This window comes from Carettochelys insculpta, chromosome 6 (genome assembly GCF_033958435.1).
Source record: "Carettochelys insculpta isolate YL-2023 chromosome 6, ASM3395843v1, whole genome shotgun sequence".
In the NCBI taxonomy this organism is placed as follows: Eukaryota; Metazoa; Chordata; order Testudines; family Carettochelyidae; genus Carettochelys; species Carettochelys insculpta.
In genome coordinates, this window is record NC_134142.1 from 122386079 (window position 1) to 122402705 (window position 16627).

At 46.0% G+C, this 16627-nt stretch overlaps 1 protein-coding gene across 1 annotated transcript in view; it reads left to right on the plus strand.

Annotated features, from left to right (window-relative positions):
- LOC142015178 (E3 ubiquitin-protein ligase rnf213-alpha-like) overlaps window positions 1-16627 on the plus strand; it is a 151246-nt gene that overhangs the window by 27597 nt on the left and 107022 nt on the right. The window contains exons 12-17 of the mRNA XM_074998595.1: window positions 1694-1873; window positions 4413-4633; window positions 8510-8763; window positions 11216-11436; window positions 11746-11940; window positions 13485-13683. Of these exons, the coding sequence (XP_074854696.1) occupies window positions 1694-1873; window positions 4413-4633; window positions 8510-8763; window positions 11216-11436; window positions 11746-11940; window positions 13485-13683 (1270 nt within the window). The remainder of the gene's footprint in view (window positions 1-1693; window positions 1874-4412; window positions 4634-8509; window positions 8764-11215; window positions 11437-11745; window positions 11941-13484; window positions 13684-16627) is intronic.

Genomic DNA, 16627 nt, shown 5'->3' on the forward strand with positions numbered 1-16627 from the left:
CCCCCAGCCCCAAGTCCCTTCCAGCTTTTTCCCCTGAGAACCTGCCCAGCACTCTGCCATGAGCCTCTCCCCACACCTGTGCCCTGAGCCGCCACACTCCGTAAACCTGACTCCTGCATAGCCCCCTCAGCCCTCCACACCCCAATCCCTACAATGATTCACCCATTTCTCAAACTAACTCCTGCATCACCCCACTTCCATCCCCTGCCCTGAGTGCCCCCATTCCCCAAACCTGATTCCTGCATCCTCCCATCTCAACCTCCTGCCCTGAGCCTCCCACACCTGCCCTGAGCCCCCCCCCCAACTCCCAAGACCTAACTCCTGCATCACCCCACCCAGCTCCTTACCCTTAGCCACGCCTGGCCACATCCTACACTTAGGTACTGTTGTATTACCGCTCCCCATATGCTGCCGCTGAGGCTGGTTTTGGTATGACAGTACTTGTAAGACATTTAAATGACTTTCACCCCTGCTCTGGACAAAGCCAAAGCCAGTCCTACTGCCTGGGAGCTGAAGGGAGACACATTCAGATTGGAAATAAGGGTCCCATTTTTAACAGGAAGAGGAATGAATCATTGGGAGAGCTCCCCTGGGGACCCAGGTGAATTCCACGTCACTGGGAGTCTCAGTGGAGATGGAGCATTTCTCTCTCAAAGCTCTGCTGGAGCTCAGCCAGCAGTTTTTGAGCCAGAGGCAGAAAGGCTGGGGGAGCTTCTCTGGTCTGGATTATGCAGGGGGTTGTCCTTAAACCCGTTGAACTCCTGGGTCTGGAAGCATGTCTGGGAGAACTTTGATTTAACACCTCAAAATGTTATGGGGGCATCCAGCACCTGTCTGCAAGTCATCTTAAGGGTCAGATTGTCCATTGCCTAATCCCTGGTATAGTCATTTACTGCTGTGTACAAGGAGTGCAGGGCAGATAGGACACACTCCCATGCCCATCTGCTAGCTTCTTCCTTCAGCTTCGCACTCTGACACAAAGATGGAATGAAAAGACTAAAGTGGGAGAGGGCACAGAGGAAGTGTTATTCTCCCCAATGGGAAACTGAGGCCTGGGCTGTTATTTAGCACAGCGGTATGTCTGGATCAACCAAAGTGGGGCTCAGCTCTCTCATGCGGAGAGTGTGGTGTGAGCAGCTGCATAGATACAGAGCAAGAGAGAGGCTCTGCGCCAAAGGGCTCATAGTTTAGATAGGCAGGACAAGGGAGGATTTGGGATGCAATGTTCTGCAGAGGAATGGTTGGCAAATGTCATGTTTGTACCACATGTTTTTGTTAGGGGTAAGTTTTGTTAGGAGGTGATAAGTTAGAAGGCTAAGGGGTTTGGGGTAGATCGGGGCTGTGTTGCCTGTAAGCTGAGCTCTTGAATGGCCACCCAGGAGAGATTAAGGTGCTGCCCAGCTGATTAGCAGAGCACCTACATCTGCTACCATGTTGGTCTGTTGGTGGTGCGCATCTACAGCTGACTTGGTGCACATAACAAAATTTATTTTGCACATGGGTGGAAAGGTTATGCCAGGTCTGAATCCACACCTCTTCAGTCCCACCTCCCTGCCTTACTCCAAACCACCTCTCCTCTCTTTAGGACAAGTTGGGGAGTGGGGAGGGATCTAGGTGTTGAAGGTTTTCATGTCTGGAGGCTGCATGGAACATGGCACAGAGATGACCTTATGCCATTTTTGTTTTCTTCTAGTATTTTATTGGAGAATCCATATTTTTCAAGCACCAGGCTCTCGGCTGAGGACACAATGACTCTGGAGTTTGTTGTCGTGTGGTCTAAAAAATTTGAGTTTGATGCAGAGCTTGACAAGATTGTTGTGGCAGCCTATCATAGTCCTGGGAGATACCAAGAGTGGGCTAAGATGACAAAAAGGTACAATGGCACTGATGGGTCATTTGATCTTTCTTGGTGCTGGGAGGTGGGGGAGACAGAATGTGATAATGAGACATATTTTATGAAGCAGGTGGGGGAGTCCCACAGGTAGAGTTAACATTGGCTTGTAGAACCCTGCTTGGACTTGGAATGGAGTAAGGGAGGGGCAAGTCAGGAGGATCACCCCCCATTTTACACATGGGGAAACTGAGGCACAGAGCAGGGCGTAACTTGCCCAAGGTCACCCTGCAGGCCAGTAGCAGAGCTGAAGGTAGACCTCCTGTCTCTTGTGTCCTAGTCCAGCACTCTAGCCCTAAGACTCACTGCTTCTCCAGATACTGTCTAGATCTGTAATGTCCCTCTGGTTCTGCAGTCACAACTCAGTCCTTAGTTCCTTTAGCTGTAACTGCTGCCAGCATTAACTAATGGTGCTCAGCTGCAATGGAAGGGCAGAATCAAATGTTCACCCCCAGAACTGCATTTGGCAAAATACAGTAGCCATCCCCTCTCCCCTAGGAACAATCCTAAGGCCAGCCCCTCTTCCCTGCAAACCAAGGCACTCACAGTCAGAGGCCCTGTTTGACAACTTCGGTGCTAAGTTGTTTATTCAAGGTCACAGTCAAATGTGTCAGGAAAGCCAAACTCTAGGCAATACTGTTGCTTCAAGAGAAATCGATGCAACTGCATAGGAGTGAATTGGATTCTTCATCACTGTACATCTGTTAACAGAGGGGGTTTCTCTTTCTCAAAGCGTCACTGTAGCTCACCCAGAAGTTTTTTGGCCTGGTGCAGAAATTGCTGAGTAAGATTCGCTTGTCTGAGTTAAACAGAAAGCTGGGTTGATGGGCACAATGCTGTTCAGCCTTTCCCTGTAAGCTTAGTGCTTGGGTGGCTGCCCAGGAGAGATTCAGGTGCTGCCCATCTGATTAGCCCAGTGGAGCAGCATGTGTTTCTATTGGAGGTGCACATCCACACGTCAGTGCACATAAAATTTATTCTGCCCATGAATGGAAAAAGTTAGAGAGAACTTTTTGTTTGACATCCAGGAATTTGCGTGAGATACTTCTAACAGCCTGTCTCATAAGCACTATATTTTGGCCAAGGTTGTTAAGGAACATTTTGGCATAAGTGACCAAACATCCACTGTCAGTGTAGGAGGAAGAGAGAGAAACCACGTGAAAAAAATATAGCAGCAGCAGTGGTTGAAGAAAGACAGAAGTTGAAAAGCAGGAAGAAAACAATTACCCAGGTTGATCTAAATCAGCAAAGTCTGATAATTCAGAAATTCCTTGTGGTTGTCATCCTTCCATATTCACCACAGGCCCCATCCCCCACTCTAAATAAATGCCGCCCCCCCAGCCCCCACTAAATAAATTATTTCCCCCTCCCCCAGATCCGGGCACCCCTAGGCCCCCATTCTAAATAATGCCAGTGACTCACCAGAGCCGCTGGAGCTGCCACCTCTGGGGTTGCTGGAGTGACTCTGTGGTGTGTGTGTGTGTGTGTCGGGCAACTGGAGTGGCTGGAGCTGCCAGAGTCTCTGGGGCCACTGGACTGGCTGCAGTCTCTGGGGCAGCTGGAGCTGCCGGGGCCACTGAGGCTGCTGGAGTGGCTGGAGCAGCCGGGACCTCTGGGGCTGCCGCCACTACCACCACGCACTACTCCCACCCAGCGGTGGGGTGCATTTGTGGAGTGGACAGACAGCACTCCCTGCGTATGGCTCTAGGAGGAGCCACGTTTTAAGGCTCCAAGAGCTCCATGTGGTTCCAGACCTGTAATTGCCACACCGCGGTGTCCTGTTTGCCACATGTGGTGAGTGGCAAATGTACTGGACTCTAAATGCTGCCAGGTTTGGCATAAAACAGGCTGGGGGATCAGGGACTCTCTCAACAGCTTTGTGGCACACAGTGGGGACTGGGCCTTAATGTTTGTCACAAGTTTTCAAGGATGGAATTGCCTGTGCTATTTTATAAGGCATGAGGGTGGTGGTGGGGGCAGGGAGAAGGGAGAGGGAGGGTCAGACCTCTTGTCCCTTAAGTTCTCACCTGTCATGTTTCCTCTGTAAAGCATTCCTCTGGCCATTCGTTTCAGCCTACTCCGCCTCTTTCCTTGGTGTGCTAGGAAACGCAGCTATGGCAGTCGTTACCACCAGGGCTGTCCATTTGGAGCTGCAGGGCCTGGGACGATCCCCCTCCCCATCTCACACCCTGCCCCTGCTCAACCCCTTCCCCCAGTCCCACCCCTGCCCCTTTCTGTCCCTGCTCTGCCCCGACCCTTTCCTCTTGCTCCCTGTACTTCAAACTCCCTTCCCCATTTGATGTGGCTCAGGAGATTAATGGGAGGGTGGGGTTGTGGGGGGCGCTCAGGCACTGGCAGCGGGTAGCCATCTTGATCTGTGATTTTCTGGAGCATGACAAACAGGAAGGAGACAGAGTAGGCTGAAGGGACGGGCCATATTTACTACATATTTTATTGAAAATAAAACTGTTCATGATTTAAAATAAACAGCCGACTCTTCCGTTCTGTTTTCATATTCTAGGTTTGAGAAAGACGGTGGGCTGCTTATGACAGGCCAAGTGACAATTCCTCTTTCGGATCTACAAAGCAGACACCCCATCTATTACAAATATGGGGTCATTGACCTCCACGGTGGTACAGGAGTGATTAGATTAGAACATATTTATAAAACAGATCGAAAAAGTGAAAAGGTCAATTTCCATCGGGTTCTAACTGTGCTCAGCTCAGACATCAAACCAGGAGGTGAGACTCACATTTTGCACAGTGGTGAATGATGATAGGAGGTGCTGGCTTGCTGGCTTTCTAAGTCTAAGCACACGAGTGATTATAATGTCACTGGCTTATGTGGAATCATTGCTGATTTACAGTGACAGCAACAGCGACTGGGGCAGCTTGCCAGTTTGTGGAGTGAGTGTTCTAGTGCGGAGTCTTCATGTATTAGAGGAGTAGCCATGTTAGCCTGTATCTGCGAAAACAAGACGTCCTGTGGCACCTTATAGACTAACAGATATTTCGGAGCATCAGCTTTCGTGGGCAAAGACCCACATCTGATGAAAGCTTGTGCTCCAAAATATCTGTTAGAATCTTCCTGGTCATTTCTGGGTGTTACTGAGATTGCGAGCTCTTTGGGGCAGGGACTGTGTTGGATCTGTGTTTGTAAAGCACCTAGTGCAATGGGCTCTTGGTCTGTGACTGGGAGTTGTAGGTACTATCATGATTCATCCAACAATTTATGAACAAGTCCTGGTCTGTGACTGGAGTTCTCAGATGCTTCTACAATAGAAATAATTAGACCTGGCTGGAAAATCGAGTTCTTGTCTCCTGGTCATGTGTGGTTTTTCATAATAGGTATATTTGCTATGAAATATTTGGGAATGTCATAGAAACTATACTATAGAAAAGAATCATAGAACTGGAAGGGATCTCAAGAAGTCATCAAGTCCAGTCCCCTGCACAAGTAGCAGGAGGACCAAGCACCATCTACATCATTCCTGACCCTGGGTACTTAAAAACTGCTGTGAAATACATTTGCAGGTTAAGTAAGTCTTGAACTTATAGCCCCCAGTTTATAAGGCCAATGCTATAATCACTGAACTATTCTATGACCTTGGGTTCAGAACAGTTTAGGGCAGTTCTTTGTTATACTGGATATCTGACCTGATGATCACAGTCCTCTCTCTTGTCGTTGAATCTATGGTATCTACATGCATTCCTGAGCTGCAGCGTATCCCCTCCTTTGTGCTGGACCCATAATGGGAGCTAGGACATGGGAAGGAGATGGAGCTATGGCCTGGCTATCTCTTCTAGACTCAAGGCCACACCTGGTATCTACACTGTCCAGTTCTGGTGTCTGCCTTTCCAAAAGGGCTTTGACACATTGGAGAGGGCTCAGAGCAGAGACAGGAAGACAGTTCAAAGCCTGGGAAAACCTGTCATAGAGTGAGGGATCAAAGGAGCCTGAACTAGTTTGTTTACTCAAGAGAAGGTTAAGAAGTGACATGTTCCTGGTCTACAAGTGTAAACACCCACAGGCAGAATCCAACATGGGAGCACTAGAGTTTAATGCAGGAACCTCTACAGTTTAAGCTAAAAGCCAGCTGGCTGTCAGCTAAAGCTGTAGAGGAGATTCTTTGGCTACATCTACACTACCGTGATCTTCCGAAAGAAGTTCTTCTGGAAGATCTCTTCCACAAAATCTTCTTTCGAAAAATCGCGTCTGCGCACAAGAAAGCAGATCGAACGATTGATCTGCTCTTTTGAAAGTGAGAGGCCACGCTACCCCCACTCTTTCGAAAGAATGGGCCAGAAATCGAAAAATTTGGCACCATGAGGAACTGCTCTTTCGAAAAGAGAGTCCCTGGGACCTACGCACATTTGTTTGGGGCTTTTTTGTTTGTTTGTTTGTTTGTTTTTTGAAAGAAGGCACTGTTCCTTATCTGGGAGAAGAAGAGGACTTCCTGAAGAGGAGTTGCGTTCCTTCCATTTTGGATCAAAAGAGAGCATTTTATGTGTAGATGTGCCGCATGTTCTTTTGAAAAAGGGGCAGATTTTTGGAAAGAACTTGCTGGTGTAGAAGTGGCCATTCTTTGACTCTGTAACGTTATGGCTACATTGCAGCCCTATTTGAAATACCTTATTTCAAAATAATATAATCACACACAAAATACATTTCAAAATAGTATCCAGGTATTTTGAAATAGCATTTCTGGGTCCATAGCACTATTTCAAAATAGTGCCATTGGAGCTCACTAGGGTTTATTTCAAAATAGCGCTATTCTGTGTCTTAATAGCACCTATTTCAAAATAGCAATTTTGAAAGAAGCATTATTCCTCACACTTTGGCACTGATTTACATCTTTTGCAGGAAGAAGGGTTCTTTCGAAAACAGGTTTTTTTTTTCTGAAGGAACCCCATCAACATTGCATGTTTTTTTTTTCCGAAAACAGCACTTCTCGAACAGTGAGCGGGTGCTATCATGCAACTGAGGTACACAATAGATAAATCAGTGCCTATTTGCATTTTAGATCACTCACATTTGCGTCCCTCTTTTGAGGGAGGAATGCAGTGTAGACATAGCCTTCAAGAGTTACCAATTTCAGAATAATGCACCTGCTATTTTGAAATTATCTCAAAATAGTGTGTATGTAGTGTAGACAGCTCAGTGCTTTTGAAGTAACTGCTGTTATTTCAGAATAACTAGGTAGCATAGACATAGCCTAAGTGGTATAGGTGCCACTACATCAGGCAGTGAGCCACACCCAGGAGTTGTATAGGTTACACAAGCACCTATGGTGGGGAAAAGATTTCTGCGGGTATGTCTGTATTTACCATAAGATTGCCACGCTGTTGTTGATCTTCTGGAGTTCAATTTTGCTGCATGTGTTAACATGTCTTAACACATGCAGCAAAATCAATCTCTCTGGACTTGGCCATTGACCTTGGTAAGGGATGGTGGTGCGAGCCTGAGCCCCCCATGCATCTGATGAAGCAGGTCTTTGCCCATGAAAGTTTATGCTCCAAAATATCTGTTAATCTATAAGGAGCCACAAGATTTCTTGTTGTTCTGAAATGCAGTGCTTTTTTTCCAGCAAAAAAGTGCCAGAACTCAAGTCCCAAATTTCCTTTCTGCCCCCAGGCAGCTTAACCCCCTCCCAGCTCCAATCCGCATCACCTCTCACCCCCAGGCACCTTAACCCATGTGCCCCCACAACTGCAAACTGCCCCTGTCCTGCCCCCAGGATTAGCCTCTCAATGCTCCCCCTCCCAGGTGGTTTAATCCCCACCCCCACAGTCCCAAGCCTGTCCCCTGTTACTCCCAGGATCAACCTCTTGCTGGTCCCAGCCCTGCCCACACAGGCAGCTTAATCTTCCCACACACAACCCCAAACCAGCCTCCCCCATACACTGACTCTTACCTGGGAGCTACATGTGTTGGGTGCTTCTTCTCCGGCCTCCTGCTTTTTACAGTGGCTGCACAGCTCCCCCCAAGCCCTCTGGCTCACCCATGTAAAACAGCAGGCCTGCACCCAGTGCCCTGTTGTGCTAGAGGAAGGACTCAATTTAATTGGTTTACTGGCTGACCATTTTACCAATTAAATTGAGTCCTTCCTTCAGCCTGACAGGGGGCTGGGAGCTGGAAGAGAGCAGCAGCAAGAGCTGCATGTGGCTCCTTAAAGAGCCACGTGTGGCTTGGAGCTGCCCTGCTGCATTTTAAAAATGGCAGCACCAGCAAAAAAGATGGCAGAATGCCATTCTGTGTCATTCCATCAGAAAAGAAGCCCTACCAGAATAGCTTATTTTGAAATAAAGCTGCTGTGTAGACATAGTGTTTCTATGCTTCCAAGAGCTCTAATCCAAAACAGGCTGTATTGTGTGTGGACACACTATTTCAGAGTAAGTTTTGCTTATTTTAGAGCTTTTCTGTAGCATAGATGTTATTTTGGAATAACAACTCTGGAATAACTGTAGTGTAGTGTACCCAGTATTATGAAGTGGCACATGAAAACATTAATTCTGCATCAGATTGTGGACTGCTTGCTCCTGCACACTGCTCCCTGGGGAAGAGTGAAGGTTTCCAGGCATTGATTTGAAGTTTGATAGCTGTTTATTTCTCACTAGGAGTGTGGACCCAATTTGATGACATCTGTCACTTCCAGTCTGGCTCTGTGGCGATGGGAAAGTCCAAAGAGATTGCTAGCAAGTTTATCCAGCAGTTCCTGGAGGAAGAGGTTTTTCAAAATCTTTCACAGCAAAAGGACTTGGGTCATGTGGAAAGTAAGCTTGACTGCTACGTGAAGTGCTTCAAAACCAGCTGCATCGGGGATGTGGAGAAAAAAACAATTGATCTTGAAACTGATGTTGATGAATCAAAGGTAGGGGTGCAATGCCCGGTGTTCATGTCATCTCCACAATAATCGAAAAGGCTCCCATTGAACATCTGTGGAGCGAGCTCTGCCTCCCCATGGTGCACTGACAATTACAGAGAATCACAAAAAGCTGAGTATTCTATTTGTTGCTCAGTTCCACTCTAGTCTTGGGTCCAGCACCAAAATCCATGGGAGTTTTTCCATTGACTCTGTGGGCTTTGAAGGGGATCCGAATGGCCTAGTGTAATTCCCGTTGAAAGGGAAAGGTTTCTATCTGCTTTCATTGGAGCTGGACTGGGCTACAATTAGGATCATTTCACCAGCTTTGGACTCGTTTTTCAGAGTCTGTTCTTGTACACAGGCTCCTACAAGCTGTGTCTGCAAAGGGCATGTTGAGCAAAGAGATTCTTTTCCCAAGAATCGAGTTGCACAAATAATACTAAATGATTTTATTAATGATGCACTGGGGAAAAACTCTACAAGCAGTTTTCTCTGAAGAGTGATTAGCATACTCACCCCTATATGTTGGTTGCATGCGTAGTCATACCTATTATTATAAATAGTCTTATCAGTTCTTTGTGTAACAAGAGACAGACCTTTTAAAGAGAGATGGCAGGAGAAAGGCTGAGGTGCAGGTAAGGAAAGAACAGAGAAGAGGTGGGGGTTAGGCAAAAACAATCCTTGTGAGAAAGGTTACAGTTTTAACCACTTAGCAAAAGTTTCAACAGTTCCCATGCTCTCTGGCTGCAGCTGAGGCTCCTATCTCAGGTAGATGATTCATCTTCTGGACCCATATGAGTAATGCTGAGAGTTTGGCCTAACAGCAAGCTGGCTTTAGAGCTGGCAAAATTTCAGGCATCCTGACAAGGGCTGCAGATGTGTCATGGCATTGTTTATCAAAAATCACACAGAAGTCATGGTAAATACAAAAGTCACAGGGCTAGTGCCTGCTCCATGGGTTCCCTGTTGGAGGAGGGGTTCTTGACCAACCATAGCAGTGACTTCTGCCCCAGCATTGCATCCCTAATCTGAGCTGGGGAAGAGTGAGCCTGGTCTGCACTCAGCCTAGGTAGCAGCAGCTCCTGTGTCCTGTGGGGCTGGGCCATATTCCCCAGTGTGTGACCTGCTGCAAGGAGTGGTAGCATGACTCACTCAGGTTTGGCCTTGTCTCTTGTTTTTCACATGTTGCTGTCAGCACCAGGCCTAGAGTCTTCCTTCAGGAAGTCATCAACAAACCAAGAAATTACTGTATCTAGAACATTTCTGCAATGTGGCAAACCTTTAGCTTTAATCATGACCCAATAGAGAGAAACCTCTTGTCAGGCAGAGGCTGTCATGTCACTTGCTGTTTGCATATGTCAAACCAACCTGATAGCTTTCTTTGATAAGAGAACAAACCTTGTGGATGAGAGGAAAGCAGTAGATGTGATATATCTAGACTTTGGTAAAGCATTTGATACAGTCTCACATGACCTTATCAATAAACTAAAGAAATACAAGGTAGACGGGGCTGCAATAAGGTGGCTGAAAAACTGGTCTGATATTCTCAGTGGTTTACTCTCATGCTGGAAGGATGTAATAAGTAGGGTTCTGAAGGGATCAGTTCTGTTCAATATCTTCATCTGCATACTTGGCTCAATCTAATTCTTGACCTTCCCCCCACCACCTCTGATTTGCTCACCTTGATTATCTTTTTCTGATTTGTCCTCCTTGCTTACTGTTTTTGGTTCTCTGTGCCTTAAATATTGAGTCTGTTCTGGTCTGGCTATGGTCTGAAGAAGTGGGTCTGTCCCACGAAAGCTCACCTAATAAACTATTTTGCTAGTCTTTAAAGTGCTACTTGACTGCTTTTTGTTTTGATAGTGTATAGACTAGCACGGCTTCCTCTCTGTTACTATGCATCAATTTTGTTAATGGCATAGAGAGTATGCTTGTAAGGTCTGCGGACAATACCAAGCTGGGAAGGGTCGCAAATGCTTTGGAGGATAGGATTATAATTCAAAATAATCTGGAGAAATTACAATGAGGTAAATACAATGAAATTCAGCTAAAGGCAGACAAGAAATGGTCTGAGGTAAGTAGAATTAAATTCATCTCAGAGCAGATGGCTTCCCATTTTATTTCATTTTGTATGATACTGATTGTTTCTTGCTAAGTGGGGTACTTTTCATTTCTCCTTATTGAACTTCCATCTTCTGTGCAGTTCTAATAGAGGTGCTCTTACGCCATGCTGAGAAGAGGTCATGTAGACATGCAGACTATGTCTACACTGATAGATGCTACAGTAGCATGACTCCTGGAGGAAGGGAGGGAGTGGAGACAGGGATGGAGCAAGCAGTAGCAGGAAGTGGCGGGGCCTAGAGAAAAGGGTTTGGTTTTCCTAGGCCTCACACTTTCTAGGGCCTGCCCTGCTGACACATCCGTTAAGATGTACAACTTTATTACTGTGTTTGTCTAGGTTTATGATTACATCCGCAAACTCATTGAGAATGTACTCAGAAACTCCAGATTTCAGCATCCCCGTATTTCAGCGATGGATATTCTCCTCTTTGCCGTATGCACATTATGTTGCCACAGTCTCTCTATAAGTCCAGAAGCCAGGAACAAGATTGAACAAAAGGCCAAAAGTGTTGACTTGCGCAAAGACACATTCTCGAATGTGAATAAAACAAGAAAAAGGTAATGTCCATCCAACTCTTTCTATGTATGTAATGCATTCACTTGAACTCTGCCTGTGGCTTTAAAAGTAAGGCACTCATTTCCCTTGAAATACTATCAACTGATGTGTGCAGAGCACACAGATCAGAAAGGAGGATACTTAATTACTGGTGAGTTTTCATTATACATAATAGGGGGCCTGCTGTCCAGCCAGGCACCAACTCACATCTGAAGCTCAAACTTGTGAAGATCTGCACTGACGTTATTGTGGTTTGTCTGAATACAAGGAGTTTTTGTTTGTTTAACATTTTGCATCCCCTGTCGTTGCAGTAATTGTGTTTCAGCTCTGAAGCATGTTTTCATCCGAAGCTCCAAAGACTCTAAGAGCACCTGTTGGATATGGCTGCTCCCTTTGCTGTATGCAGCTCAAAGGGAATCACCTGAAAAGGCAGAGGACCCTTTAACTTCAAAAGAAACACGGTGTCTGCCTTTTGCACAATTGAGGCAGGATGAAGAGAAGCAAAAGTGAGTCTACGAGGGGAAGCTATGAAAGAACAGGGCAGTGCTTTTGTCTAGCAAAATTAATTATTGCTCTTTAGGGTGCAATGATTTGGAAGTGCTTTGCTTACTGGCTCCAAATAGAGCTGGACCACTGAAGACTGTGTGGACTAATGGTTAGAGCTCCTGGCCAGTTTCCCAGACAGAGGTGACCGATGTGGGGATTCTGGGGCAGGGGGGTGATGGCAATGTGTCCTCGCTCCACCCATGCCCCACCCTTTCCACACACGTGCACCTCCCTTCCCTTCCCTACTCTTTCCCCACCTGCCTCTATCCAAGGAAGCACTGTGACACTTCTGGGGTGTGTCGGGCAGTCCCCTGGCCTGGCTAGCTCATGCTGCTCTCGGGCCACGGTGCTCTGTGGGTGGGGAGGCCCTGTACTCATTGGACGTGGCATGATACGAGAGGTGAGTATGAGAGGAAGAGCCAATCATTCAGAAAACCTTCCACCCTTGATTTGAAAACTAGCATTGATGGAGAATCCACCATAATCCTTTGCAGATTTGTGCAAGTGATAATTACTCCTATAGTTAAAGATTTAAACCTTATTTACAGTCAGCATTCTACAGATGAAAAGGGCTATGATAGAGTTAGGGATTATTATCTGGGTTTCTTCTGTATGTATATTTCTGTGAATTTATTTAATTTAATTGTTTTTAAAAATCCTTCGTCATTCTGGTGCAGAGCAGTGGTTCTCAAAGTGTGGTCCACAGATCTTGCAGGTGAGCTGTGGGCTAGGGAGTTGTGAGCCTGCCCGGTGCCCCCTCCTTATGTTACAATTGCATGTCTACGGTTTTATGATCCAGTTGCTATGAATAATTTAGTATTCAAGATTGTTAGAGATAAGCCAATGCATTTTGTTATCATGGGTGGCTGTCTAGTGGTCGGTGGAAAGGTTTGCATTGGGCAGGGTGGACCTGTCGGCCAAAAAGTTTGAGAGCCATTGGTGTAGAGGTACCCGCATTGTGATTCAGGCTGTGTGGTAGATTTCAGATGAACAGGAAAAAACAAATATGCATTTGTTACTCTGAACTCTGCTTGCATTTTTCATGGTCTGCTTTGACCTTTGATAGTGTTTCTCATAGCGCAACAAGTAGCTGTTTGTAACCAATTCACAAACTGATAAATTTACCAGGAAGCAGTATACAATCCGTGGTTTTATGGATGGTCAGACAGCACATTGTGGATGTACACAAAATACGGCACGCTGTCTTGCAAGTGACTGACATAAATGGCATTGGGTTCAAGCAGCTACAGTGCCGAGTTGTGCAAATCACAATCCATCCTAACAAGGCAAAAAAAACATTTCCAGCCTGATTTTTGTTTTCCTTTGCAGGCCGTTGTAGAGCAACGGCATTGAGGAGAGAATTACTCATCCTTTTAGAAACCAGCTCCTTGGGCCAAAATGAGAATGCTAGTGTGGTTTAAAAAAATTGAACCACTCCTCCTATGGCAACTACCTTCCCTAGTGAAGACTTTTATTAACCTATGGCTGTATTCCACTTGCACAGGGAAGTGCTGGGAATGATTCAAGCCCATCAGACTTTCATCGGGAGCTGTGCTCCTCTGGCAGAGAAAGTAATTGAGATGCTTGCCTTGGGGAATGTTTGTCGAGAACCTGTTCCTCACATGCAGATGCCTGTGCAGCTTCTCCTGAGCAGCATTTATCAGCGGATCACCAACTGGCTAGCAAAAGGTTACGAAATCCATGTAAGGCTAACAGACAATCACGTTAATATGGGTCCCTCACATTTATCTGCATTTCCTAAGGCATATTTTCTAGCTGATCAGAAAATCTTTGTTTTTCCTATAACAGTATTTTTCCTTTGTTTTTCCTATAACAGTGTTTATTGAGAGCAAATGAATGGAAGGGGTCAAATATTGACGGAACATAGTCTAAGGCTATGCCTATGCTAGACATAACAATTGATCACCAATACGCAATTTCAGCTATGCCAATTGTGTAGCTAAAATCAATTTATCCACGGTCTACTTCCATGTCTGTCTACATGGCAGAAGGTCAACCTTCCTTATTCCTTGCCTCTTTTACTTGAGAAGAGTACTGGGGTCAATCTGATCACTGAAGCTGCGTCTACACGTGCACGCTACTTCGAAGTAGCGGCAGTAACTTCGAAATAGCGCCCGTCACGTCTACACGTGTTGGGCGCTATTTCGAAGTTGAAATCGACGTTAGGCGGCGAGACGTCGAAGTCGCTAACCCCATGAGGGGATGGGAATAGCGCCCTACTTCTACGTTCAACATCGAAGTAGGGACGTGTAGACGATCCGCGTCCCGCAACATCGAAATAGCGGGGTCCTCCATGGCGGCCATCAGCTGGGGGGTTGAGAGATACTCTCTCTCCAGCCCTTGCGGGGCTCTGTGGTCACCGTGGGCAGCAGCCCTTAGCCCAGGGCTTCTGGCTGCTGCTGCTGCAGCTGGGGGTCCGTGCTGCATATACAGGGTCTGCAGCTAGTTGTTGGCTCTGTGTATCTTGCACTGTTTAATGAAAGTGTGTCTGGGAGGGGCCCTTTAAGGGAGTGACTTGCTGTTGAGTCCGCCCCGTGACCCTGTCTGCAGCTGTGCCTGGCTCCCTTATTTCGATGTGTGCTACTTTGGCGTGTAGACGTTCCCTCGCTGTGCCTATTTCGATGTTGGGCTGAGCAACGTCGAAGTTGAACATCGACGTTGCCGGCCCTGGAGGACGTGTAGACGTTATTCATCGAAATAGCCTATTTCGATGTCGCAACATCGAAATAAGCTATTTCGAAGTTGGGTGCACGTGTAGACGTAGCCTGAGAGTGTCATTTTGTGCATATGTGAAATGAAACCCAGGAAGATCGACCGTGAGCACATCGATCTTCCTCAGTAGTGTGGCACTAGTCTAAGGGACACTAGAAATGAATTTAGAAATTGTTGTAGGGGAGAGAGTGGTGGTGATGGTGGGGCGATGGTGGGGGTAAATTGTTGTAAATACTAGACCTGAAAAATTTAGGCAAAACAAGAAAAAGAGAAATTAATCAAAATTCTTGTAAGAAAAATTGACTTTTCATTAAAAATCCCAAATACAGAGTTGTTGGGTTTTTTTTTTTTTTTGGATTTCACCAGCTAAGCCCCAACTTTTTTCAGCCACAAAATGCCCAAAATCTGAAAAAAAATGGCCAAAATCCCAAATTTGGTGAATGTGTGTGTCGTTTCTTGACAAACTGGAATTGTTAGAGAAAAGCAGACACTTCTGGTGAAAATTTCATTTACTCAACCACTCCATTTTCCATTGTAAAAGAATGCTGATGGAAAACTATTGAGAAGCCCTAGCAATTTCCTGCCAGGCCTTGGTGACATGCTTGACTTGGTGTCATTGCTTGCTTCTCAACCCAAAACCTTTCCATCACAACTTGTCTAACTGAATAGCACTTGGCTTCATCCCCACCTCTGAACTTAATCTGCTTTAATTCTCATGGTGCTGTCACACCAGTGGAATGAAAATTTGTCCGTTGATTTCAGTGGGAGCTGGAACAGGACACATGATAAATATTTTGGGCATGGAAGACATAATAAGAACACAGGAATGCCCATATTTGGTCAGACCAAGATTCATTTAGCCCTGTCTTTTGTCTTTTTGTATCCTGTCTTCTGTCAGTGGCCAATGTCAGGTGCCCCAGAGGAATGAAGAGAACATGCAGTCATTCCCTGTTGCCTGTTCCCAGCTTCTGGTTAACAGTGGCTAGGGACACCCCTCCTGCCCATCCTGGCTAATAGCCATTGATGGACCTATCCTCCGTGAATTTATCTAGCTCTTTTTTGAGCTCTGTTATAGTCTTGGACTTCACAACATTCTCTGGCAAGGAGTTCCACAAGTTGACGATGCACTGTTGAAGAATTTCCTTTTGTTTGTGTTAAATCTGCTGCCTATTTATTTCTTTTGGCAACTCCCTAGTTTTGTGTTATGTGAAATAGCTCTTCTTTATTCACTCTTTTCACACCGGTCATGATCTTTAGGGCTATGTCTACACCACAGCAATGTGTCGACAGAAGTTACAGTTTGTTACAGATTGCAGCCGGACAACAAAGTGGATTGAAAAAGCAATCCAGTCTGTTGACAGAGCGGCCAGACTGCCTGGCTGATCTCTTGACAGAATGGCCAAACAGAAGCACAGCAGACAGGGCTGCTCGGTGATCTGGAAGCCCCATCTGTTGACAGAGGGCCCGCCGGAGTGTCCACATGACTTTTTTGTCAACAGATTCTGTTGAGAGACATGTTCTGCCTCATGGGGGGGAGGCAGATGGCTGTTGACAAAAGTCCCATGTTCCGTCAATTTACTGTTGACAGAACACGTTTTTAGTGTGGACACTCTGCAAGTTTTGTTGACAAAACCAGCTTTTTGTCGATAAAATTCTCTAGTGTAGATATAGCTTAGGTGTGACTGAGAAGTCAGGGTCGCAGGATGTACAAAGTTTGAGAGGATGAAGTTGACTCATGCTCCCTAAAAATTTTCTGTCAAAACTGTTTTTCAAGAAAATTTGGGTTTTCAACAAAAGTTTGTTTTGTTTTTCCTTTGGGTGTAAAAATTTTGGTTATCCATACATAGCACCCAGAGGCACTGAGACCTCATAGTAGGGTGAGTGAAGTCTATGCTCTACAGCCTTGGCTGAGAG